Source organism: Carassius gibelio, chromosome B2 (genome assembly GCF_023724105.1).
Source record: "Carassius gibelio isolate Cgi1373 ecotype wild population from Czech Republic chromosome B2, carGib1.2-hapl.c, whole genome shotgun sequence".
Taxonomy (NCBI): domain Eukaryota; kingdom Metazoa; phylum Chordata; class Actinopteri; order Cypriniformes; family Cyprinidae; genus Carassius; species Carassius gibelio.
In genome coordinates this window covers 22,687,851-22,715,176 of record NC_068397.1, presented here as the reverse complement: position 1 = coordinate 22,715,176, position 27,326 = coordinate 22,687,851, and the positions used below count along the sequence as shown (strand labels likewise).

At 36.1% G+C, this 27,326-nt stretch overlaps 2 protein-coding genes across 9 annotated transcripts; one reads left to right on the top strand and one right to left on the bottom strand.

The window, feature by feature from the left end:
* Window positions 1-1,367: 1,367 nt before the first annotated feature.
* LOC127951303 (PWWP domain-containing DNA repair factor 3B) lies at window positions 1,368-15,074 on the top strand. 3 transcript variants are annotated; one of them, XM_052549125.1, is made up of 13 exons: window positions 1,368-1,536; window positions 2,560-2,789; window positions 2,880-3,114; window positions 11,347-11,490; window positions 11,576-11,646; window positions 11,744-11,829; window positions 11,935-11,995; window positions 12,116-12,191; window positions 12,303-12,353; window positions 12,773-13,011; window positions 13,109-13,324; window positions 13,897-13,985; window positions 14,075-15,074. In XM_052549125.1, exons 3-13 carry the CDS (start codon window positions 2,961-2,963, stop codon window positions 14,148-14,150), a joined length of 1,263 nt encoding a protein of 420 aa, XP_052405085.1. In that variant the 5' UTR covers window positions 1,368-1,536; window positions 2,560-2,789; window positions 2,880-2,960; the 3' UTR covers window positions 14,151-15,074. The 3 variants fall into 3 exon arrangements, with proteins under 3 accessions (XP_052405085.1, XP_052405084.1, XP_052405086.1); XM_052549124.1 differs by having other exon boundaries at window positions 2,025-2,789; XM_052549126.1 differs by lacking the exons at window positions 1,368-1,536; window positions 2,560-2,789; window positions 2,880-3,114 and adding an exon at window positions 8,048-9,528.
* Window positions 15,042-25,454, bottom strand: phc3 (polyhomeotic homolog 3 (Drosophila)). 6 transcript variants are annotated; one of them, XM_052549118.1, is made up of 16 exons: window positions 25,331-25,431; window positions 25,046-25,195; window positions 22,865-23,055; window positions 22,452-22,613; window positions 22,282-22,371; window positions 21,638-21,793; window positions 21,445-21,516; window positions 20,362-20,593; window positions 19,081-19,676; window positions 17,751-17,910; window positions 17,365-17,609; window positions 16,951-17,089; window positions 16,750-16,864; window positions 16,086-16,224; window positions 15,753-15,993; window positions 15,042-15,636 (listed from the first exon to the last, which is right to left on the bottom strand). In XM_052549118.1, the coding sequence occupies exons 3-16, from the start codon at window positions 23,024-23,026 to the stop codon at window positions 15,482-15,484; spliced, it is 2,664 nt and encodes an 887-aa protein (XP_052405078.1). In that variant the 5' UTR covers window positions 23,027-23,055; window positions 25,046-25,195; window positions 25,331-25,431; the 3' UTR covers window positions 15,042-15,481. The 6 variants fall into 6 exon arrangements, with proteins under 6 accessions (XP_052405078.1, XP_052405081.1, XP_052405080.1 ...); XM_052549121.1 differs by lacking the exon at window positions 25,046-25,195 and having other exon boundaries at window positions 25,331-25,454; XM_052549120.1 differs by having other exon boundaries at window positions 25,031-25,411.
* Between the last annotated feature and the right edge of the window lie 1,872 nt (window positions 25,455-27,326).

The following is a 27,326-nucleotide window of genomic DNA, read 5'->3' as shown; positions in this document are numbered from 1 at the left end:
GAGACGTAATGACAACGTCATCAAAGGAATAATTAAATTTTGCATAGTAGTAAAATTAAAATGTAAATAATAATAATAATAATAATAATAATATATATATATATATATATATATATATATATATATATATATATATATATATATATATATATATATATATATATATAAGTAGCCAAGATTTGTATATGAAAAGTGCTATAAAATACACTGAAATTGTCTTTTTCATAATGAGACATCCTGAGATATTTCCATGGTAATTAAATAAATGTTGTTGTTGTTATTGTTGTGTGAATAAAGTTAGGTGCATATGAATATATTGGAATTTTATATTTTTATATTTTAATTTAATTATTTTTCTCAAGACATACCAGAAATTATTATTTTGGGTTTATAATTATTGAATGAATATTTAAGTCAAATTCAATTAAGTATACAATTGTAAAACTGACACACATAAAAGAGAAAGGGGGAGGGGGGATAAAAAAAATGAGATGTAGTACTTTTATCCAAGAGGCGAAACCATGATGATTTTTTGCTAGTAGCCACTAGGTGGCGCTTTGGTAACGCGGCCGCTACTTGAGTGTACATTCCAACTGAATAACAGCACAGATACACAGAAATAGATTGATTACAATGAAAGAGACGTCAAAGTGGAATAAAAGAACGCAATGTTAGGCAGTCCACTGCAGAAACACCAGTGTGACAATAAAAAATCTTGCCTTTCATCGTTTTCTAAAAGACCCTGACAGGTGTAAAGATATTGTGTGTTTTGAAGTGGGACGTAGCGTTTATTCATTTAGGAACTGCCAGAGCCATATAGAGTCTCTATATGGCTCTGGGAACTGCAGGTCCTGGCAATAGAAATCATAATAATGATTTATATGGACATGGCACTAAGTTTATGCAATTGTACACATGTACTATTACTATATTGTTAGTTATTACTCGACTAGGTCTGACATATATATTGTACGTTTTAATCTCCTGGGACAATCTACAAACACGATGATCAACAACATCATGCTGTGTCTGAGCTGTTATAATTGAATAATTATGGAGAAAGTGGTTGTGGCTGTGTGTGTTTTACATACGTTTTTCTTATAAGTCTTTCTTTAACGGATATTAATATAAAATACTGCAAAAATGGCTTACTGTCAAGCTATTATTCCTGTTGTATATTTATTTTCCAACATTTCTTTTCTGTTATTAATTAAATTGTATATGTTGGTATTAATTCAGTGTTTATAATGCTAATGCTAATAAAAGAGAAAAAGGTAAAAAATGGAAGTAAAAGTAAAGTCTGTAAAATAAACTGTTAAAATGATCGATAGTCTAGTGAGTGTACGTCATTGTTGACAGTCTTCTACTCAGTGTAAGATATTTGCTGAAACTGAAACTCTGTTCAACTAATGATGACCGAGCGCTTCGTAAACAGGCAAAAATCCGAGTAGTTTCTTAATATTTCACATGAGCAACATATTTTATTTTAAAATTTATTTCGTTTTACACTAAACCTTCTTCTTCTGCAGATTCAGTGTAAGTTACTTTAACACACGCTGCCTGATCGTGTCTACTTTCGGTTGGATTTCCATGGAGCTGCTAATGCTAACACACAGCGCTCCTAGTCAACACGTCTGACATCTTTTATTTACTCAACGTTTTTAGCTTAAAGCACTTGGGTTGTGCCAGTTCTAGTATCTCAGCACACCCAAGTATTTACAGAAATTATCAGCGGCTTTAAAAGCTGCATTTCTCTGTATGTTCATTGTTAAGTTTAGTGGTGCAGTTGCTGGAACATTCTTATAGTTTATTTGATAAATATATTAAAGTCTTATGTTTAACGTCATGCGTTTTATATCTTTACAGTAAGTGCTCTTAGTTTATCGCTTTATTGTCAGTCTCTTGGTTGCTAAGTGAATTTTGTAAAACCTTTGGCAAGTTGCATATGGTTTCAGTTACAATTAATATACCTCACTGAGACCAAACTTGGTTGTGCCAATGTTTTGAGACCTCTATGGTTGCAGGAATGAGCTCTTCTCACTGTCGAAGGAATCCTCACAGGACCCTTCGCACCATTTTGGAAGTTCCTTCAGAACTTAAACCTGTTTCAGGTGACAAAGCTTCCATCTTGCATAGTAAAGGAACCACGGTGTCTCAAGAGCTGAATTCTGCAGAATCACATAGACGGAGAACAACCAAGGAAGAGAAACAAAATGCTCTTCCTGACTTGTCAGCTTGTTTACAGAAATCAAGACATCAACTAAATGGACCGGTGTTTTTAAAGTTACATGAACTTGAGCTGATGGTACCTCAAAAAAGGACCACCCCCAAATGTCGATCAGAGACATCAAATATATCTCGTAAGGGAAGAAAAAAAGAAAGTCATTCAACCCAGTGAGAAAGTAGTAGCTGGTAGGAAAGCTTGTTCAGACAGACTGGACCATTCTCAACATAATTCTTGCCCAGAACAACACTTGCGCTCTCAAAAAACTAAAGGGACACGTTATCGACACTCTATAAAAATTCAAAACAGTCAGACCCCCTCTGATGTTTCTACAGCGCTTCACACATGTACTACAGCTCCTCTTCTCGACAAGGAGATCTCCTTCTGCCACACTAACGGTGATTGTAGGTTTATACCACGCCCCCCAAAACGGGGCAGGCCCCGGACCAGCCCTCTCTTCAGCTCCACACCGACCTCAGACTTCCAACCTCTATCTCCAAAAAGAGCTAAGAATAGTTTCACACAACATCGTCACCAGAATGCCAATGAGTTCAGTGGAGTAAAGGTTTGTGTGACAATCATTATTGCATTACTGCTTGTTAACTGTTGTATGAATTTTGTGGCTTAGCTATTTCTCATGTGGTATTCCTGTTAGACGCCTCCTACAGACGTTACACCGTCTAGACCTCAGAGGCTTGTGGTAACAGGGAGGCCAAGAGATCGCAAGAAAAAGAACATGGAGGAACAGCTCATTGTCTCTCCATCAGTGAAACAAAGCAGGAAGAGTGCAAAATCTGATCTAGAATCTCCTCAGGAAGAGCCAGCTGTGGAGCCCCCTTCTCCAAATGAAGCTCACATTACAAACCAGATGCCAGAGCCACAGGAATCAGGTACATGGCTACTATTTTTTATATACAAATGAAATTAATGTAGTCTGGCATGTGCCTGGTGTTTACACATGATGAAAACTTTTTTCCTATGTATTTTTGAGTGTTCCTGTAACTTAACTGGTAGAGCATTGCTTTAGCAAGCAAACAAGCGCAAGGTTGGGGGTTCGATTCCCCGGGAGCACATGATAGGTAAAAATTGATAGCCTGAATGCACTGTAAGTCACTTTGGATAAAAGCGTCTGCTAAATGCATACATTTTAAATTTAATACATTTATAAATTAAAATTTTTACATTTAATTTTCTTTATGTCATGTTTCATTTTATTAAAAAAAAATAATAATTTTGAACTATGATTTACAGAAGACACCCTGTAATAAATATTAATATTTTATGTTATAATAGGTACAGGTCAGAATAAGTATGTTGTTTTTATTTTACATAAATCTATCTGTTATGCTAAATAATTTCACACATATTTTGACATTGTTGTGTCTTGGAGCAAGTGATGAATTTCTTCAATGTAGTCGATGAAGCTCGAGAGGCAGAGTTCCAGATGTCAGAATAAGACTTTATTGTACAATGTAACAAAGCCGAGATAATGGTAACTGCATCTAATTCTCTGTCTGTCCGTGCATCCATTTTATACCTTTCTCTCTTTCTAACCAAAATTGGTAGTTCCCACTTTTTTTATTGGTTATAACTGTCTGGTTTGCCACAGGTTATTACTAACCCACCTGCTCCATTTTTTAATTTTGGAAATTTGGCAAAAATTAACCATTTTTTTAAAGGGGTTATATGATTCGATTTCTCTTTGGAGTGTTACAAGCTGTTCATGCATAGACAAGATTCCTGAAGTTGCAAAGACTAAAGTCTCAAACCCAAAGAGATATTCTTTATAAAAGTTAAGACTTGTCCACATCCTCCTAAAACACCTCGTTCAAACATCCCCCCACATGTCTATGTCACGATGTGGGTAGATTTGCATTACGCCGCCCAAAAGTTCACTCAAAGAAAGGCGGCGTAACTTTGAATCTCGCTGTAGTATTGTTGCCGGTGTAGTGCACAGAGGTTGTTTCTATAAAGTGGAGCAATTCCATCCATCTGATGCTTGAGGCATTTCGTCCAAACACAATGCACTGGATAGCTGGTCAGTCAGAACACACCTCACTTTTCAGAAAGGTGAGCTTTGTGAAAATCTTTGTGTTTCAGAAAGGCGTGGCCACGGTGGCCACATGAGACATTCATCAAATCTGTTTTCATGTACCTGTCATACTCTGGGAATCACCCAAAGTTCATAGGGTTGTTTAGTTCACTGTTGCAATCCTATGGAAACCACCAATACTGCTCAATGGGAAAGTCCTCAGAAATACAATCCTTATTAAGACATCCTGTACTGGAATAATTCAACATATTGATCAGTCCATTGATTACTTTCATGACCATGCATCATATTTGTAAGTAAAATAATATTGAGTAAATAACATAATATAAAGCAAAATAACATAAAATTTTGTTTTCCCACAAGTTAACTGAAGCATTAAAGTAGACACGTTACTTACATAAGCTTTATGTATGTAAAATCAGTTATGAATTTAATTTGATGCGGACACCAAAAATATTTCATTCTATTAGTAGTAATTGGATTAAATATTTATTGAAATGTATCTAAAAATGTATAATGATTATTCAGTTACATAAATTGTATTAATCTAATAAAATAATTAAACATTATATAACGTTTTTTTTTTTTGCAAATTTATATTCAATGTTACAAATTCAACGTAACGACCAGAGTATATGAGTGGTGTGGAGCAACAACGATTTCCCCTCCGCGCTCAGTAATACCAGAAACACCGCTCCGCCTTCGCTCCATGGCTAAAGTATTTCAGTATGTTTGGAATGTTATGTTTATAATGTATAATATATTAAAATAAATAAAATAACAGGAGAGTTTCAAAATGATTTAGGCTATTGTGTGCAAACTTTTTTTCCTACCACACACCAAACTACCTGGTTGTCAGCATTAAAAGGAATAATTACTGCTTTCTGCAAATTTTGTTTGTGATTTAAAATAATTGTACATTTTCTTCAGTTTATTTTATCTACAGATTGATGCATTTCTTACAGATTTCTGTTCATTCAAAATCAGATACAGATGAATTAGCACTGTAAGATTACATTTGTTTTAATGCATTATTGCGAAAGCGAGTGAATGTGCTGTACCTGTTTAAATCATGTTTCAACCAGAAAATATTCACTAAAAGCATCAGACCAATTCTTTGAGAATAATAATTGAAGATGGAGCCTCAAATATATGATGTTTTTGTCTTTTGAAATCAGTCACTGAACACAATTCTTGCCCAGAACAACATTTGCACTCTCAAAAAACTAAAGGGACACATTATCGACGCTCTAAAAACACTCAAAACAGTCAGACCCCCTCTGATGTTTCTACAGCGCTTCACACATGTACTACAGCTCCTCTTCTCGACAAGGAGATCTCCTTCTTCCACACTAACGGTGATTGTAGGTTTATACCACGCACCCCGAAACGGGGCAGGCCCCGGACAAGGCCTCTCTTCAGCTCCACACCAACCTCAGACTTCCAACCTCTATCTCCAAAAAGAGCTAAGAATAGTTTCACACAACATCGTCATCTGAATGCCAATGAGTCCAGTGGAGTAAAGGTTTGTGTGACAATCATTATTTCATTACTGCTTGTTAACTGTTGTATGAATTTTGTGGCTTAGCTATTTCTCATGTGGTATTCCTGTTAGACGCCTCCTACAGACGTTACACCGTCTAGACCTCAGAGGCTTGTGGTAACAGGGAGGCCAAGAGATCGCAAGAAAAAGAACATGGAGGAACAGCTCATTGTCTCTCCATCAGTGAAACAAAGCAGGAAGAGTGCAAAATCTGATCTAGAATCTCCTCAGGAAGAGCCAGCTGTGGAGCCCCCTTCTCCAAATGAAGCTCACATTACAAACCAGATGCCAGAGCAGTGGTGGATGAAGTACACAAATCAAGTACTTGAGTAAAAGTACAGATACGTATAATAAAATATTACTCCAGTAAAAGTAAAAGTACTCCTTTTTCAATTTTACTCAAGTGAAAGTACAAAAGTACTAAATTTTTTATGTACTTAAGTAAAAAAGTACTGAAAGATAGATGTTTGCAATTTTATATAGGCTAATTTAATTTTATATTAGCACATTTGTTTTATTTTTTTTATAATCCTACTACTCAAAATACCTGGGATTTTTTCCAAAATAACCACTATATGGAGTCAAGATATATTTTTGTTGTTGATATGGACTACATTGACGAGAGTAATGTTCACTGTGAAGCTTACACTGTGATGTACCTGAGAGAAAACAGAGATGACCATCTGATTTTCACCAGTAAGAACAAAGTATTTTAAAGTTTGTTGTTTTACAGAACATCACAGTTATATATGACATGATAATAAGGCCTGAAGATTTTAAGGAAAATATAATTATATTTTCATAATGATTTTTTCCTTCTCAAACCTTGTCTGGGGTGTAAAAACACCACTGGCCAAATGGGGTGCATCTCTTCCCCTCTTTGATAATTACTGTAGTTACCATGTTCTGAACATCACATCCTTTCTTTTCTCCCCAGATGTAATCTATATATATATATATATATATATATATATATATATATATATATATATATAGGTGGTTGAATAACGTCCTTTATTAACGTCCTTAATAACAATGGATGAAAATTTTAGAGCTCTACTGATGATTAAGTCTAGAGTGTGTCCACCTTTGTGTGTGGGTCCATGTACATGCTGAATCGACAAGTAAAAAAAAGCCTCAAGTCCAAATATTCATTTATCACCAATTAACTGTTTGACAAACACTTCCTGCTTCGATGTCTGAATTTAAAAAAATCTCAAACATGCCGATCTGAATCAACGGAGTCGCGAACATGCTCCGAAGTGCCGATCTGAATCAACCGAGTCGCGACCATTCTCCGAAGTGGCGATCTGAATCAACCGAGTCGCGACCATTCTCCGAAGTGGCGATCTGAATCAACAGAGTCGCGAACAGGCTCCGAAGTGCCGATCTGAATCAACCGAGTCGCGAACAGGCTCCGAAGTGCCGATCTGAATCAACCGAGTCGCGAACAGGCTCCGAAGTGCCGATCTGAATCAACCGAGTCGCGAACAGGCTCCGAAGTGCCGATCTGAATCAACCGAGTCGCGAACAGGCTCCGAAGTGCCGATCTGAATCAACCGAGTCGCGAACAGGCTCCGAAGTGCCGATCTGAATCAACCGAGTCGCGAACGCGAACAGGCTCCGAAGTGCCGATCTGAATCAACCGAGTCGCGAACGTGCTCCGAAGTGCCGATCTGAATCAACCGAGTCGCGAACATGCTCCGAAGTGCCGATCTGAAACAACCGAGTCGCGAACAGGCTCCGAAGTCCCGATCTGAATCAACCGAGTCGCGAACAGGCTCCGAAATGCCGTTCTGAATCAACCGAGTCGCGAACAGGCTCCGAAGTGCCGATCTGAATCAACGGAGTCGCGAACAGGCTCCGAAGTGCCGATCTGAATCAACAGAGTCGCGAACAGGCTCCGAAGTCCCGATCTGAATCAACAGAGTCGTGAACAGGCTCCGAATTACCGATCTGAAAACTTCGACCAAAGAATGTAAAAAAAATAAAATAACTCAATTTCTCTAATAACTCTAATAACTCTACAAATCTATGAAAGACTCAGATCACGTGTCTAAAAATAAATCGCTATAGTAAAAGAGAAGTAATAAGAGGAGTGAAGTTTCCTACGGTTCTGCTGTGTTTGGTCCTCACGCGCGTCTGACGCTCCGCGGCGCGTCTCCGCCCCTCACATGCGCGTTTACAGCGCTAAATTAATCATCTTTGCTAATTATTATACATTTACTTTGTCATTGTCAGCTCCAGGTACTTCATTTATTATTGTTCATTGAACTGTTTGAAACAAAAAAAGGTTGTATTTCAGTAATAATTCTAAATTATCAAAATAAAATATATAAAATAATGGTTTCTATTTTAATATCCTTTAAAATATAATCTATTTCTGTGATGTGCGCTGTATTTTCAGCATCATTCCTCCAGTCTTCAGTGTCACATGATCTTTAGAAATCATGAAAATATGATGATTTATTATTAGAACTATTAATAGTTGTGCTACCAAATATTATTTTGGAATCTGTGATCTGTGAAAGTGTTTTAAAGTTTGTGGTTTTACAGAACATCACAGTTATATATGACATGATAATAAGGCCTGAAGTTAGGAAGAACATTTTAAGGAAAATATAATTATATTTTCATAATGATTTTTTTCTTTCTCAAACCTTGTCTGTGGTGTAAAAACACCCCTGGCCAAACGGGGTGCATCTCTTCCCCTCTTTGATAATTACTAGTTACCATGTTCTGAACATCACATCCTTTCTTTTGTCGCTAGATGTAATCTATATACATATATATATAGGTGGTTGAATAAAAATATTTGGACATTATTTATAAAAAATTACCTCAAGTTAGCACCAGCAAGCTTGTTAGCTAGACATTTAGCATCAGCTACAATATTTACTTATTTTCATTACTGTTATGAATAAACATGTCTGTCTAACGTTGTCTAGTTAATCCAAACAATATACATATGTATAACGTTACTGTTAATACACAATATAAGAACAGATGTCATGGTAGCATATTACGGTAGCGGGGAATTTGGACATGCATGAGTTATTTTATTTAATCTGTGTTAGTTTAAGGTTATTTTATTTAATTTTTTAACCTAAAACACAGAGACGCTGATTGATGTGTCTGCATGTCAGCATTTCAGTGGGCTTAAACAGATCACTCTTTACAGCGGATTTAGTTCCCAAACAACTGACAATTTTGACCTAAATATGATTTTCAGTTACAATAATTAATCCTAAATTTCGACATTAATAACTTAGCAACATCAGACGCACGCGCTCTCCCGGTTCTTACTTCTGTAGACTCGCACTTAACGGTTCATTTGAATCAGTGAGTGGTCGACTCCAGAACAGCTGCAATCGGATCATTCTAATTCGTAAACGAATCGTTTGGTGCGATTCGCGATCCGATTAAAGTTTATTTTGAAAAGACTCAGTTCGTTCATGATGAATCAGACACCGCTTCTGCGTGTCGGAGCACGTGATATATTATAGGGAGTAACGATATGTTTTATGAAATGTAGTGAAGTTAAAAGTACGATCTTATGCTTTGGAATGTAGTGAAGTAAAAGTAAAAGTTACTCAAAATAAAACTACTCCAGTAAAGTACAGATACTTGAAAAATGTACTTAAGTACAGTAACGAAGTAAAGCTACTCCGTTACTGTCCACCACTGTGCCAGAGCCACAGGAATCAGGTACATGGCTACTATTTTTTATATACAAATGAAATTAATGTAGTCTGGCATGCGCCTGGTGTTTACACATGATGAAAACTTTTTTCCTATGTATTTTTGAGTGTTCCTGTAACTCAACTGGTAGAGCATTGCTTTAGCAAGCAAACAAGCGCAAGGTTGGGGGTTCGATTCCCCGGGAGCACATGATAGGTAAAAATTGATAGCCTGAATGCACTGTAAGTCACTTTGGATAAAAGCGTCTGCTAAATGCATACATTTTAAATTTAATACATTTATAAATTAAAATTTTTACATTTAATTTTCTTTATGTCATGTTTCATTTTATTTAAAAAATAATAATTTTGAACTATGATTTACAGAAGACACCCTGTAATAAATATTAATATTTTATGTTATAATAGGTACAGGTCAGAATAAATATGTTGTTTTTATTTTACATAAATCTATCTGTTATGCTAAATAATTTCACACATATTTTGACATTGTTGTGTCTTGGAGCAAGTGATGAATTTCTTCAATGCAGTCGATGAAGCTCGAGAGGCAGAGTTCCAGATGTCAGAATAAGACTTTATTATACAATGCAAAAAAGCCGAGATAATTGGAGTGTTACAAGCTGTTCGTGCATAGACAAGATTCCTGAAGTTGCAGAGACTAAATTCTCAAACCCAAAGAGATATTGGCTATATGTCTTGTTGTTGACTCGACGTTTATACAGACTAGCAAATATGAACGTGCATTATGAAATGCATTAAGTTATTTTTAAAAGGATCAGCTCCGTACAGGCAAGCAAACGAGTACAGAACGCAGTGCGTTAAATTGTACATTAAACGTTTTCCTCCTATAGAAAATTATTATAAATAAAACACATAATGTAGCTTAATGGACAAAGACAGTGATATAAACAAGTTGTAGACAGTTTATTCTATATGGAAAAATGCTTAACGCGAAACTTTGCGCGTTGCGTTTATTCATCACCACAGCTTGTCTCCATTGGCAACATGCTCGATTCGTGTTGATTGCAAGTGACGTCGCAGGTAGCAGAGAGTGCAAGTAGCGATTGCAAGTGACATTTTAATTTAGTTTATTTTTTTCTTGTCTTCACCACCTGGCTACTGTTATAAAATGTTGGGAAAATCAAACAAAAAGTAAAAAAGAATTCTATAAAATAAATACAAAATTCGCTAGCGGAAGTGCAAGTGTCTGAGAGTGCAAGTCTGAGAATGCAAGTCTGAGAGTGCAAGTGCAAGTCTGCAGCCAGACCCTCTTGGATCTGTTTTCATGTACCTGTCACACTCTGGAAATCACCCAAAGTTCATAAGGTTATTTAGTTCACTGTTGCAATCCTATGGAAACCACCAATACTGCTCAATGGGAAAGTCCTCAGAAATACAATCCTTATTAAGACATCCTGTACTGGAATAATTCAAAATATTGATCAGTCCATTGATTACTTTCATGACCAAGCATCATATTTGTAAGTAAAATAATATTGAGTAAATAACATAATATGAAGTAAAATAACATAACATTTTGTTTTCCCACAAGTTAACTGAAGCATTAAAGTAGACACTTTACTTGCATTTAATAAGTTTTGTATGTATGTAAAATCAGTTATGAAGTTGATGCGGACACCAAAACTATTTCATTCTGTTAGTAGTAATTGAATTAAACATTTATTGAAATTTGAAGTTGTTATTGTGTCTTTATCATAAATATGCATAAATAAGGTAAGTTATTGTTAATAATTGTAAATGGAGCCTCAAACATATGATGTTTTTGTCTTTTAAATCATTCACTGTAATGTTATGTACCCATCAGATCAAAACATGTCCTCTGACCTCTGCATTGAGCTCAGTCTACAAGAGAAGCCTCATTCTCTTAACCACTCTCTCCTCGTGGAGGAAGATGACCTAGATGATGATGATGAGGAGCTGCCCAGCTTTTTGCAACAGGACAATAAAAGTGAGTGGGGGATGAAAAGAAGAAAAAAGTGTGTATATGTATCCTTTATGTATCCAATAAGTGCTTTGATATATTTGGTTTCCAGAGCCTTTGTCAATCACAGAGGGACTTTGCGTGTGGTGCAAACTGAGGAAATATCCCTACTGGCCTGCAGTTGTAAGCTAAGCTCACTGTGCACACTATGGATCTCGTGCAGTTTGTAACTCTTGATTTTAGACTGTAGTTGATGACAAGATGTTCATCCATGCCACAGGTTAAAAGTGTGAATCATAAGAACAAAAAAGCCAGCATTGTATTTATTGATTGTTACCTAATCGACCAGAAGAGAATTAGGAAAGGGTAAGAATTTATCCATATCTTAATATCACTTATTTTTTATTGTGTATATGTGTGTGTTTATAGAAAATCACATAATCCATTTGACGTCTTTTTTTTTATCCGTAGGTTTTCTGTTTCCCTGCGAAAATTAAAGCCTTTTGATTGTGAAGAACGTGAATCTTTGGTGGTAAAGTGACCACATTATTTAGCTTTTTCAGTGTGCATGCTCACTATTTTCAGCTATACTGAGCATACTTCAAGACAGTGTTTAAAGAAATGTTGCATTCATTTTATGTATCCATTTTAGGACATTGCAAAAGAGAAGTATGGCAATGCTATCACCTGGTCTCTGGAACTGATTTCAGACTATAGGATCTGCATTGGTATTTATCTATCAGTGCTTTTTTGTCTTCTTTTAAAACATTTAAACATTTTAGTAAATTAGAAATAAGTCACCTTCTCAAAAAGTATTTTATTCCGATGTTTTCTGGCAGGATGTCGATCCTTCTCTGGCTCCTTCATCGAATACTGTAAAGCTGATATCAGTAGGTTTCCTTATTTTAGATTTTCATAACACATCTGACATGTTTTAAATATAATGTTAGGGGTGATAATTAATAACTTTATTGTATTGGCACTTTGTCTAAATTTGCACGAATAAAAAATATAAAAACGATAACATTATAGGTGGCCAATGTGTTTATCAGTAAAATAGTAATAATAATTTAAGTACATGTGAGTAACAGTAATAAATTAAAACTTTTTTCCAACAGATGGTACTTGTAGTACTCCATGTTTTATGATACTTTAACGATCAGTTAATTTTAATGAAAGCTGTCTATGAAAATGTACAATCAATCAGTGTAACTCAACGTAAACCAGTTTATAATCTCATTATGAAATCAAGTAATTAGCATTCACCAGTGCTGGTTAAAGAAATGGTCCCTTGATCCGATGATCCCAGGTTGTCCAGTGCGGAGGAGGTACTCCGAAGGGAAATCTGTGCTCACCTTCCCCAGTCAGGAGATTCTGGGCGAGCAGTGTGACAGCTCTGATAATAACATGGAGGACATCATCATGGAAGAGCAAGATGAGCTTCTCTCCAAGAAAGTGCTGCCCGACCGATCCAAGGCTGCACGCAACCATGCCAACAAGCAGTTGGTTGACTTCATTATCAGCCAAAAAGTTGAAAACCGCTTATTGGTACAATTTCTACTGATATATTCATACATGTATTAAGAATTCCATTGTTCATTCCATTAAGACAGACACATCTAACTCTTCTGTCTGGTGTTCACAGGCAGTCATTAGCGGTCGTGAGTCCTCTAAATGGATGCAAGCCCTCCAGAAGCCTTCTCACCCAGTGGTTAATATCTACCTGGAAGATGAGGAGCAGGTTGAAAAGGTTTACCGCTACCTGAGCACAGTCTGTGATAGTGCCCCTCAAATAAACACCTGTCTAGAAAACATCCAGGCTGAACGGATCAGCCTTATTCTGGATGTGCTTCTGCCCGAGGTAATCGCCTTCATTTACACTACCATTTGGGCTTGTTAAGGTTTAATGTTTTTGAAAAAAGTCTCTTATGCTCACGAAGGCTGCAGTTATTTGATAGAAAGTGCAGTAGAAACAGTTATACTGTGAAATATCATTAGTGTAAAATAACTGGACTATTTTCTGTATTTTAAAATGTATTCTTGTGATGGCAAAGCTGAATTTTCAGCATCATTACCAGTCTTCAGTGTCGCATGATCTATCAGAAATCATTCAAATAAACTGATTCAGTGCTCTGTGAACTATTATTATAACTGCTGAAAATGGATGCTGCTTAATTTTTTGAGGAAACCATGATATTATTTTCAGGATTCTTTCATCAGTTGAATGTTCAAATAACACCAATTACTTGAAATAAAGATCATTTAAAATAGACTTTACTGTAAATTCTGATAAATTTAACGCACCCTTGCTAAATAAAAGTATTATTATTATTTTTAAATCCTACACACTCCAGACTTTTGTGTTTAATATTTCAAAACAACCACATTCTAGCATTTTGCACTGCATGCTTCAGTGACAGTTTTATTTTTTAGGCCATAATCTATGCCATTGCTGGAGTCCATAAGCTTTCCCTGGAGAAGGCAGAGGAGAAGTATCGCAGAGGGCCGTGCTTTAGTAACAGGTCAGGAGTACTTGTGAACTCACTTGCCCTGAAAAAATGAATCTTGCATCTGTGTAACTTACAGCTGTTTTTATTTCATTGTGTTTTAGAGAAAGGCAGGAGTTTGACATGATGATTGAACAGCAGGTGAAGCTCAAGGAAATCCCCTGGCATCATGTGCAGTGACGGCCCTTCTATTTTAAAAAAATCATATTTTTATGAAAAGGAATGTTTTCTTCAATTTATTGTCTTCCTAATCATAGTATATAAGAACATTTATTGAATGATGGTTGAACTGTGTGATTGTTCATGGCAAAAATATTTTGCTGTTGATTGTAAATTAATCTGATATAAAATGTTTTTATCAAATCTCTGAGACTTTATGAGCTGAATGGTAAATCTATGATGCTAAAGTCAGCAAAATATGGTGCTTTTAATGTGTGCTGTTTTATAAGTAAATGCCTTGTGCTAATACATAAATACATAATTGAAAAAATTATGTAATATTCCTCCGATTAACTAAAACACGTATTTGTTATTTGTTTTGAAAATGGTGTGCTTAAGTGTGTCTTTGGGTGTTTGGAACTGTAACTGAACCCTGTCGATCTGCATTCACCAGAGGTGGGACCAAGTCACAAGCAAGTCTCGAGTCAAGACAGGCAAGTTCATGTCCAGTTTCAAGTCCTCCACTTTAAGATTCAAGCCTTAAACAAGTCATTAGTGCTTTTTGACCAAATGAGTGTCTCTGTATTATTTACCATAACAAATTTATATCAGGAATGCAGGTAGAATATGTTTGACATAGCAGTTCAATTTAAGCATTAAAATTTTTAAGTTTTTTAAGGTATTGTGCCAAAATAGGACAAGCAGTGAAAATAAATATAAAATATATTGTAATAAATATATTTTATATGATGAGTTGTATTTGTAGGGGTTATTATAACTATTTTTTTTAACACCAAACCCATGTTCTGTGCATAGAAGCTTTTTCTCCACCAATGTACAAGACGCTGTTGCATTTTACGGCAACTGAATTCTGGTCTAATGTACATAAAAGTTGTATTCAGGACTTTGCAATTGATGTTTATCAATAAATCTTTATTTTTTCAACACATTATATACTCTGTTTTTTAACATTTACATAATTAGAAAAATGTTTCTTTATATTTAAACAGTGGCGTGTAAATGTTTTTTTTTTTAATTGTACATTGTGTGCCAACATCCACAAATTGTTGCTGCTCAGGTACATCATCTCTCATTCTTCATAACCTGCCTTTCCAGACTGTTTACTATAAATGCAATATACAAGATCAGTATTTAGTTTTAGATATTAGAAAACTTGTTACTGAATGGAATGAAATCCGAGATAAGTCCACCATGAAACTTTGAGGTATACGAAGAAGGTCCCCACGAGTGTCTGAGTATTTGTAGAATGGCCACACGATGAAAACATGGCACTTCAGAGGAATCCGACTCTCAAATACTGTGTGACCCACATACTGAGAGTGGAAAGACGTCTAATGTTTTTTGAGAGCATTGATCTGAGCACAGATTTTGAGCGCAGGGCCCAGTTTAATGTTCATAGCGCTCATGAGATGCTCCTCCGTAAGCAGCAACAAGGCCTGTCCGTCAATCTCCTGTGACCGGAACTCTGCAGCAATATCATGGCACCCTTAGAGCAAGTGGAGGAAATGCAAAGATTAGCATATGATTCTAAAGATCATATAGAAATCTGTTTATTAGCAAATTATTCCTGTGGTCCAAAGCTGAATTCAGCTGTGCAGTTACCTGGTAAAGTGCTGATGAAGGAGCACACTTGGTCTACGCTCCACTGTGAGGGACTTGAGTCAAGAAGACGGTCAGAGCCGCTGCTGCTCTCCACTCTGCTCTCTTCTTGTTGCTTCTCTCTTTCGGCCTGCAAGCGCAGTCTTGTTGTCATCGGGCCTGGTGGATCTTCCTCCTCTTCTCTCTCTATCCAAATTGAATTGGAGGCCCTCTGGTTGTCATTGGTACGATGGGAGTCTTGCAGCTGAAATAATGTTATACAGTAGGTTACTCTCACTTATTAATTATGCTATTTCGTTGGATTGTATATTTTGGTTAAATGGATGTTTCACTGACCTGCCTGAGGAAGTGTTCCCTGGACCTGCTGTTTATTCGACTAGGTGGTCTCCCCCTCTTGCCCATGGGCCTGTGGGGCCAGCGGCCAACCTTTTCTGACCTGAACAGGTTAAGGCGCTTTTTACAGCTCACATTGAATCTGTAAGGTGTGAGAGATGCACAAGGCTGTGTGTGCTGCAGTATAGTTTTAGGAACACAAACTTGCTCAATTCTGTTTAGGTAAAACAGAAAGTTTACATCAAATTGGACTTGCAAAAATGCTAATATCTTAAATGGGTTTTCCACATTATATTCATACATTCTTACAGAAATTAGTGTATATACATTTCTGTTCAACAGTTTGGGGGTCAGTAAGACTAAATTAATTGTTTTTATTCAGCAAGTATGCATTCAATCGGTCAACAGTGACAGTCAAGACTTTTAAACTGTTACAAAAAACTATTTCAAATAAATGCTGTTCTTTTGAACCTTATGTTTATCAAAGTATCCTCTTTCACAAAAGAATATTAGGCAGCACAAATGTTTTAAACAAGTTCAATACTGAAGTTTAGAACAATCACTGAACCTAAAGTATGAGCAATAATAATCCTAACAGTAATTATAATAATTCCACTGACACTACAAACTTCAAAAAGTGATTACCACTACCCATAGTGCTCTTTACCTTCTGACGCATGTCATGGAGCAGAAGCGTTTGGACCGGAGGAAGGTACGAGCGAAGCCTCTCTTCCCACAGAACTCACATTCAAGTACGTCAGGCAGGTTTTCAGCTGTCTGTTCTGAAAAGAAAAGAAAAGAAAGAAACTCTTCAAGAAATGCTCATATTGACTCAGTGTGTTACTAAGAAATATGCTAATGAGCCCACCATCCTCAGCGGGGTCAGAATCGGTGGAGTTCTCCAGATGGTCCGCATCCATCAGGCAGTCATCCTGGGCTGATTCTGTGTTCTCTCTGTCCTCTGGTAGTGTGGCCTGCAGGTTCATCTCCAAGGAAGAACGTCTCAGCTGATAAAAAAGACTAGCACATCAATAGTGGACTTACCAGACATATTTTTGAGATGCTTCTAGTGGTTTTCGACTTATAATATGGAGCACTTTGTGATGGGGAGTTTAATAACTGGTTGATATGAAAGTTTGGCCCCAGACCCTCAGCAGGCCGTCTTACTCTCCTCTCAGGGAGTGAGGGAGCTTTGAGCTTCACGGCAACACTAGAGAACCACGGGCTACATTAGGGCCTCATGGCGGCTGTGAGTTGCTACGTTGTCAACCAGTGGACATACCGGGAACGGCTCCAGGCCCTCTCGGATGACGAAGCCCTCAATGAGGTGTGTGAGGATGTGAGGTCTAACGATGGCCTGTGAGGGCCGACCCTCAGGGTTCCCTGGGAGGCTGGCTGGGGGAAGCCTGCTGGTGCTTCTTACCGCAGAGGAGAGGAGGGTAGGGGGGGGACTGTTGGCATGTGTGGGGTCCTCCGGTGACCGGATCACAGATCCGCTCGATGGTTCGCTCGGCTGGTCCAGATCAGCTACGGTTAAAGTAGAAGTCAGGTTAGAGTTCTGCAGCCCACTCTACTAGTCTTAAACATATATATATATATATATATATATATATATATATATGTGTGTGTGTGTGTGTGTGTGTGTGTGTGTATGTATGTGTAAGATACCTGTCCAGTGTTCTGGTTGTGCTGTGACATCATCAGAGCTTCCCTGGGGCCCGTCCGGTGGGGACAGTGATGGCGGGGTGGGCGTTCTGTTCTGAGGACACACACGTTCTACATCCTTCACCAAATCCATCCTTCCAGTCTCCTTCAACTGCGGTGCTGACTGCCAAATTTCATAATAAGCATGATTAAAATAGTATATTTAAATTAATAGGTCATCATTAACTTATCCTCAGTGTTTTCTCAAAACTAGATGATTTTCCTTCTATGGGAGTCTGAAATTCTTGTCAAAAGTTTTTGCAGGTTAAAAAATAAATACGACCTCACATTGTCAATCACATTTACACACTGCCTCTGATACTCTTGTCTGTCATACTTTTCTTTGGATCAGGTTAAATGTTCTGCATTTACACATCCATAGCAACCATTTCGATAGGAAAGGATGTCGTTTACGAAATTAATATTAATAAAAAATTAATAAATAAAAACGCATACTAAATTTTCGGACTAAGTGTGCAAGGACCTTAAATCTCATTAGTAAATTTTTGGGTCAGTGATAGAGAAGACAAGTGGATTATGATGATAATTAAAGAAAGAATACAAAAACTGTTCACATGTTGCTTTTGTTAAAGATTAATATGTTTAAAAATGTTCCAATGACATTTTCATCAACTACAATCAGAAAGCTTATTAAGAGTAAAATGTACTAGATTTAATGAAAAGTACATGAAACAATATTGACTAGAAGGATATTTTCATCAGAGGTTAATAGCTATGACAAAAAATCCTTCCTAAATAAAATAATTATGATATGATAAAATATTGATTATTTTTAAAGGACATTTAAAAGACAAAATTTATTAGCATTATTGAATAGCAAGTTCAAAAGACAAACATTTATTTGAAACAGAAGTCTTTCGTAACAATGTAAACACTTCTACTGTCACTTTTGATCAATTTAATGCATCCTTGTTAAATGAAAGTATTAATTTCTTTAAAAAGAACTAATTCTTACGTATTCTAAATTTATTTATGTACAGTAGCGAAGCTTCAAGGAAAACCCCCATAAACATCATAAATGTAATCTATACATGTCATAAAGAATATTCAGACTCTTCTGTAATCATATTATAGCTTTGTGTGAGGAAAAGACTGGTCACTAAACAAAATTCAAATTTCAAAGTTCAAATTTAATTTCATGGAAAAGAACAGTCTGGACACTCTTTACATAAAAATATTCCCTTTCTCTTCCACTGTGAAATAAAATGAGATTTAAAACAAAATGATTGTGAGTAAATAGTAACAGAATTGAATAGCTTTGAATAAGACTAACCGAGGGAGCTTCTGATTGTGTGGCAGGTTGCACCTTTAGGTCCACTGCCACTGTCTGTGGTGGCGGCAGATTCGGAAAAGGCAACTGAACCACTGCTTCAGTGACTGGGAGCTCCTCTTCAGACACCAGCATGTGGTCAGACTGGACAGCTACAGTCTGGACTGAGCGGAGAGACTGTCTCTGTGGCTGGACCAGCCTGGGCAGAGCCATGGTGAGAGGAGGGGGGCTGGACAGAGGGGAATACTGGGAGACCGGCTCTAGCACTGGGCCCAGATGAAGCGGTGGAGGGTCAGGGAGCACTGCAGGGGGAGCTGTGGACGTAGTTACCACTCCTGACTGATTTGAAGAGGAGGGCACTGAGAGGAACTCGGTGTGCTGTGATTGGACGGTGGCTGTAGTGGGTGTGGTACAGGTCTGCAGGGCGAGGGGTGGAGGAGAGCTGTCCTGCGGCGCGACACGCAGAGCAATGGGCTGGACCTGTCTGTGAGCGGTGGAGCTCTGCTGGATGAAGAGCTGGTGTGGCGCCACCCTCTGGCCGGATGGGCAATGCAGCTGGTGTCTGACCAATGTATGAGACTGGACTGGTGTGAAAGTTGCTGCAGTAGTGACAGTCATCATGAGCAAACAGAAAGCGTTCAGTTTAAACAGTTCTGAGATTTTTGAAAAGAAAACATTTTTTAATTTTTGACCATTTTTAGTTAAGACTAAGAGTGACACTATGTTCAAATTATCAAATCCCTTAACTCAAGAAGTTTTAAGAATTGAAAGTTCTTCAGGGTTCACACACTTTTACCACAGATTAATTCATATGATTTTCACAGCTGTAAATGATTACGGGATAAGTTTTACTCATAAATGGCAATTTCTCACATTGTTTTAACCAATAAATTATACAATTAATTTCTGTGACTTTTTTAGACATAGAAATAATACATTTTTATGAAATCAATAAATCATTTTAAAATAAATAATTGTAAAAAAAAAACATATATATATATATATATATATATATATATATATATATATATATATATATATATATATATATATATATATATATTATATATATATACAAATCAATCATCTTGTGGCCCCATTGGAAGTGTGTTCCAATTTCTCTGGTTGAGAACCACTGTGTTATGATATGTAGCCTGACCGACATTAAATTATTTGAGTTGTTTTGCAATTAAAAATAATTCTACTACATTATTATTTTACTACATTTACATTATTCTGCATTAGCAACAGTGAAAGTAATGGAGATGTGATCGTGTCACTTACAGGGAGGAATGAGTGGTTGGGCTGATGGTGGCTGAGTAACATCGGTCAACAGTGACTCACTTCTAGAACCTTCTGTCAGGTTCTGGGAAAGCTGTGTGGACTTCAGTGGGCAAATGGACATCTTGGGCAGGGGGCACACCAGCGTCTGACCTTGAAGAGAAGGCTTGATCTGGACGTTCTGGGGAGTAGCAAGAACTCCAGGAGGATGTGTGCAGAGAGCCAAACTCGGAACCTTGCAGAGGACAAAACATACTCAATGAATGTGGAGCATCACGGTTTATTTTAGTGCAATATATTGAGTCATTTCTTGTAGGTCGTATATCCCAGATTGTATACTTATGAACCATTCTATGATGGTTAGTGGTATTAATAGCATGGGTAGCGAGTTCACAATGAAAAAAAGTGCACTGTTTATACGTTGAAGATGCACTTAAGTAACAAGAGAAAAAAATAAGTTGTTGGAAAAAATGTTGGACACTTCATGAACAAAACTGTCACAGCTTTAATTACTGTATATAGCCAAGAGGGAGGGGCTATCAGACTCTAATTATTAATGACAAAATAATCTTATAAAATTCATATACTACATGGCTGAGTACATAGTGCATAAGTATATAATCTATACGTGCATAGTGCATCATTTGGGGTGCAGATTGTGTGCCCATGACTTAGTACTGATATTATCACAGAATGATGAAGATTGTCATAAATGTATTTGACAGGTTTGACTATGTTAAGTTAAATGTTGTTAAATTATTATTGTAAAAAAAAAAAAAAAATAACTTGCCAACTTGAATTCCCTCATTCAATATTTCATTATATTTAATTTATAAAATGTTCAATGCTTATGCAAATATAGTAATAACGATTAAATTAATTCACTTAAATTCCAACAACAATCTATATAAAAAAAACTACCTTTATTTATTACACAGCAGTAACCTTAATCAAATAAACAAATACATTATTTATTATACCATATATTTGATATATTATGTTATTATATATAACATAATTAAATGCATATATAAATCTGGCACAAATGGCACCATTAACCCATAAATTGACTAAAAACAGTCTTACCTGTGATGATGCTGATTGAGAGGACACTGAACTCACGACAGTCAGATCAGTGGCAGCAGGAGTAAGAATCAGCTACAGGTTAAGAGACAGTGACACAACGATAGAAGAAAGAACACAGAACAGAATCAGGTCAAGTCAGTGGAGACTTCAGAACACCAGTGAGCTCTGATGCTCTTAGCAAATATCTGCTTACCATCTGAGTGCGCAGATACATTTGGGCCTGGCTACCTGTGGGACAGCTGTTTCCTAGAAGCATGGCCTGCTGGGATATGGCTCCCGCTGTGCTATTGGAGCTAGTGACCTGGATGCGACCTATTGGCTGAGTTACAGGAGAGGTTGGCATGGTGATCTAGAGGGTGAGAGGGGTTTTCCTATATGCAATTCATCTTTAATCAAAATCTTAAAGAGACACTTAAACTAAAAATTAAAATTCTGTCATCGTCTACTCAAGTCAATTTTCTTTCTTCTTTTGAGCACAAAAAATATATTGATGGTAGTCATTGACTCCCGTGAGATGGAAAAAAGTACTGTGGAAGTCAATGTTTTTTTTTTTTATTAAACAGAAGAAAGAAACTCATACATGTTTGGAACAACATGAGGATGAGAAAATGATTGACAGAATTTACTATCCCTTTACATGTTTGGATAAAGCCTGAACTTATTTGCTATTTTACCAAAAACGGACTTATTTTACATTCATAAGCATACAACTTTTGGCAAGTAAACTTTTTATGGGGCTTTTTTTTCCCAACATAATGTCCAAATGAGAGCATGTGCTCCATCTACGTGAAACAAAAGTAGGTTTGTGACAAACATGTAAAAAATGAAAGCACTCACTGGTGTTTGAGACACACTAGCCAGCTGAGTTACATTCCCATTGGATGATGGAGGGGAGGAGGTGGGCTGTCTGCCATTGGTTTGTGCGGTCTGATAAGAAGTAGCATTATATTATATTATATAAATATTATATTACCTTATATTGCACATAATTCTATATATCATCATACCTGCTCTGTAGTGGTCAGGATTTGTGTAGCCATGAGGTTTTGTTGATGCTGCTGTTGTAGTGCAGCTGTTTGCAGCAGGATATGTTGTTGTTGGGCAGCATACATCTGTTGCAGGTACTGAGCTGTCATGCTCTGTGGTCTGTGTAATGTCTGCTGGATTAACTAGCAAAACACCACATCATAGGCTTCACACGCCACTGGAAGGAATCAACTTTTTACCCATTTTATTTGTTCAAAACCACAACAAAACACTGCATCTGAATATTAGACTAGCCTTGAAGCAATGTTCAGAATTTGGCTTCTTTAATAGGCTGTTGCTATTCTTTTTCAGAGTTTAATAAAACAGGATTCATTAGCATTGTTTAATACCATTTGTTTAATATGTTTTTACGTTGATAGCGGTGGGGAATTACCTGGACTGCCTGTCTATCTGAAGTGATGTTTCCCAGAGGAATGGCTGTGGGAGTGTTGGATCCGGGTGTAGAGCTGGCGGTGAGTGCACTGCTGCTGGAGGCTGTTGTCACACAGCCGTCACCCTCCATCTCTTCCTGACTCGGTTTATCTGCGTCGCCCATCAGAGGGGTTTGTTAGCCACGATTAGCCACTGTAATTTTGGAGAAAATTTTTAAGAAACATTTTAAATAATTGAGAGAGTATATCCTATATTCTGTAATCTACTTCTGTTCAACTGCATGGCTCACTGGTTATTGTTGGTTATTAACAATTTATCACTTAAGTCACTTTTTAGTTTATTACTAAAGGTAAATGTTTGCAATGACGTTGAAGATTTTAGTTCAGACAGTTTAAATTACCCCCCCCCCCCCCCCCAAAAAAAAATAAATAAATAAATTGCATTAAAAATATTTAACTAAATACTCTAAGATTTACATTAAAACTAGGGTAATAATATTTTTCACTATATAATTAAATGAACTTAATTTTATATAGGCAATAAATATATAATGCAGCCTGTGCTGAATTATGTATGAATGTGTATGTGTATGTGTATGAATGAATGTGTGAATTCTGGGTGTGACGTGTTTTTCCTAAAATTAGTTCCATCCCATGTCATAACCTGAGATCAAGAAGCCAGATCAACCAGGACCACTAAAAACAAGTCATTCTTAAGAAATCCCAAATGCATTTATAAATGCAGTATTGCTTAAAGGGTCCCCAAAATAAACAGAAATAAACATGACACCAATAAATATTCTGGGAATTAAAGTGATAAACACAATATGAATGGTTGCACCAATATGGCCTTTTAGATTCACATTTATAATAACACAATACTAGATACCTTGAAAATTCACAAGTTTACAAAATTCCAAATTCATAAAAAGTATGAATTTTAAAGTCATTAGCTATTATTAAAATAAAAAATTAATTTAAATGTATAATTAAAATGTAGGCTACAACTTAACGTACATATAGTATAGATTTAATAATAATTCAAACAATGTCATAAATTGATTTTTTTTTTTTTGATAAGAATTGAAGCTGTTTTATTTAACATGTGCTACGATAATTTACAATATCAGTTTGATAAAACTGTTCCTAAGAAATAGAGTATTTGCAGTTTTACATCTGCATTTAGTAATATTTTAGTAGAATGGATAGTTTATTTAAAATCTGACATTTCGAATTCATCATATTGGCCGATTTCTGTGCGCAAATGTCGCATGTTTTCTAGAACTGCCTTTTTACGGTTTTTAATATTAAAACTGCATAATTCATTTTCTTTGTCGGATTACAGAAGGCATATTTGTACAGTAGCTACAGTCTATGTCCTACTGTCATACAATATTTCTGGGGGAAATAATTAATTAGAATAGGCGAAAATAATGAAGAGAGAATGCATAACGGTTTATGATATATGCATATTATGCTACCACGCGCTTTCTTTTGCCTTGAACTTCATTCGATCTTTACAACTGAGTGATTTTTTGTTTTAAAAAAATGTCAATATTAGTTTATGCTATACGACTTTTTGTATCCAGACAAACTATCCAAAATATATGACCTAGTCGGTTAAAAAGTTCATACATAGCCTACATATTGCCTATTCACAGAGAAAGTCATTCAGGAATTATAATTCCCTAAAGGTCATTCAATAATTAGTTTAAACCTTAACGAAGTAAAGACGAAGTAGATCAACGTAGAATTAAAATATATATATATATTTTAAATAAACTATAAAAAGCCTATTATCATTTACCAAACTTATAAGTCAGACCTCTCTCGGTAAGTCGGTGTCGTTAACTTATTACAGTCAATTGTAAAATGATTGTATAATTCGTTTAAAGGTAGTCTATGAAGAAATATTTAGAAAATGTTATATACCATAAAATATTCAAAAATATTGTCTAATTCATTATAAAACCCACGCACGTCGAGATTATTTAATAAGGTTTTTGTAGAAAAAAACAACTAGGCTAATTAACTAAGTTACTTGTGTGACTTCCATAATGAGACTCATTTTGAACTAGCTTGTTATGGGTTATTGAACCAACTAAACATTGTTACAGTAGCTAGCATACACAATAAATTATCATATACAATAATCAGAAATACTTAACCAGACTGTCGCTTACGAAGTGCGTGGTAGAATATCTTGGCAGGCCGAATGTGCGCCTCAGTCATCTGTCTACAGTCCGAACCGCTCCTAACAACCCAGTGATATGGAGAAACGCCCACCTCTCCAGTCGAGCCCACCATATTCTTCATGTGGGACACTGAGATTTCTTTTAAGAAACGGTTTGACGGGAATCATTTTCTAAATATGTTTTTATTAAGACATCCCGTCTGCGTCATTGGATTATCATGCGATCATGACGCTGTTGTCCCATGCAGTGAAGACGCAGTAGTTGATGGGTTACCTGGCTGATGTGAATCTGAGACGTGAGCGCGCGCTGCTGTGCTCCGTCACGGCCCCAGTCATGTTGGAATGCGACAGCGCGCTCTAAAATGGAGATAAAAACAAAACGCTACTGAAGCTGAGAAAATTCTGAGCCAGCAGCACCACTTGCTGTGTAGGAGGACTTCTTGCAGCGCTGCTCTCCACGTCAATTCACCACTGGACCCTTTTTAAAGACACTGATGCATTTTTTTATTTGTGTGTATTCCGTTAAAAACTGCTAATATAGGCTACTTGTCGTTTCTGGTAGTTTGCAATAGTAGGCCTAAACGTAAATTTCTGTAGGCTACGTTGTGTTCGACAAATTAACTTCGTGTACAGTCATTTTGACTACTTAAATTTCACCATTACAGTAGGCCTATTAAAGATCTATAAATGAGCCATTAACCTTTGGCAAATTAGATATTAAATATCTATGTGGCCTAATAAGGATGCTGTTGCCTATAGATTCGGGGTGCGCATTTTTTTTATAAGAAATTTATCACAAGGAACCGTCTGTAATATTAAATCCCAAATAAGTCGGACTAATAGATTGTACCGTGCATCTACCGTCCTATATGTTTAGTGGGGGTTTTAATTGTTTTAAACTTTATAATGAAATTGCATAGGTGAAGTTTCATTATGAGTGATTCTGTTTCATTTGCACATAAACTTCAGTCTGCATCATATTAAACAATTATGCAAAGTCCTAAACGTATTACAATAGGCCTATTATGTTTTTTTTAAACCTCTAAGGTTATACGGTTTGATAATATTGTCAGAATGATTGAATAGACTAGGCTAGTAACAACACACCGACTCTTTTATCAAGAATCTGCGGTAGTACAGTAGTTTTGCCACTAGAAGGCGTATTACACCATGAATTATAAAATTGTATCATAAAATGTTTCTTGTAACACGCAAGAATCGATTACTGAACGAATGACTTTAAGATTGTTATTTTAGTGACTCATAGACATACAGAGGAAATTAAAAAAATATCAGGTTATTTTTATTGAATCAGTCGGAACAGTTACTGAATTAGCCTAATTTGACTTAATAATGAGCACGTTTTTACTTCATGGCTCGCTAGTTTACTGTGCATGTACTGTGTACATTTTACATTACATTTTAGTCATTTAGCAGATGCTTTTTTTCAAAGCGACATAAGGACAATACAAGCAATCAAACCCAACAAAAAATGAATAATATGTAAATGATTAGAAAGGTTAGCCGTACATGTAGCACGTTTTTTTAAAAATATATGCCTATAATAAATAAAAAGAAAACAGAAAAGAATAGGCAACGCTAGTGTTAGAGGATTTTTAAAATAAAAATAAAACAAGTCACAACAATAGAAAAAGAATAGAGAATACTAGGGGGCCATTTTAATAAAAAATACAAAGAAAACAAGTAGAAAAGAAAAGGAGAATGCTACACTGTAAAAAATAATGTGTGGATTTCATTCAGGAAATTGTGATTCAATGTTGCATAGAAAATAATGAGGACTTTTTACTAATAAAACAAGTTTTTCTCATTTTTTAAGGAGACTTTTTCAGTTTGGTGCTTGAATTGGGGAACTGATTAAATTAATCAAAATAATTAAGGAAAGAAGGCTGCCTAATTATTTTAAGAGAATTAGCTGAATTTTGCAGTTTTATTTTAGAGGTTATTGTTAGTTCCCATTGAGCAGTAGCTTTGCTAGTGAAGTACCTTCCAGCATTTCTCAAGTAGTTTCCTACTTAAGCTGATTGGCTGTATACAGTCTTGTAAATGTATAAAATAACAGAATAAAAACAGACCTCATTTAAAATCACAGACTTTTGAGAATAAACTTAAAATAAATGAGAACATTTCCCTAATTATATTTAATTCGTTGGGTCATAGATGTATTAATTTAGGAGATTCCACCTGATTTATTCAGGTAGATTCCATTATAAAATCAAGCCTGAAAAACTACTCAAAAATATTATGTTTAA

Coding starts and splice junctions, on each gene's coding strand:
- LOC127951303 (XM_052549125.1), top strand. CDS start 2,961: ATGGAGGAACAGCTCATTGTCTCTCCATCAGTGAAACAAAGCAGGAAG. Junction 11,491..11,575: donor TTTGCAACAGGACAATAAAA/GTGAGTGGGGGA, acceptor TTTGGTTTCCAG/AGCCTTTGTCAATCACAGAG. Junction 11,647..11,743: donor ATCCCTACTGGCCTGCAGTT/GTAAGCTAAGCT, acceptor TCCATGCCACAG/GTTAAAAGTGTGAATCATAA.
- phc3 (XM_052549121.1), bottom strand. CDS start 23,026: ATGGGCGACGCAGATAAACCGAGTCAGGAAGAGATGGAGGGTGACGGC. Junction 19,677..20,361: donor CCAACCACTCATTCCTCCCT/GTAAGTGACACG, acceptor TCACTACTGCAG/CAACTTTCACACCAGTCCAG. Junction 16,865..16,950: donor TTCTGACCCCGCTGAGGATG/GTGGGCTCATTA, acceptor TTTTCTTTTCAG/AACAGACAGCTGAAAACCTG.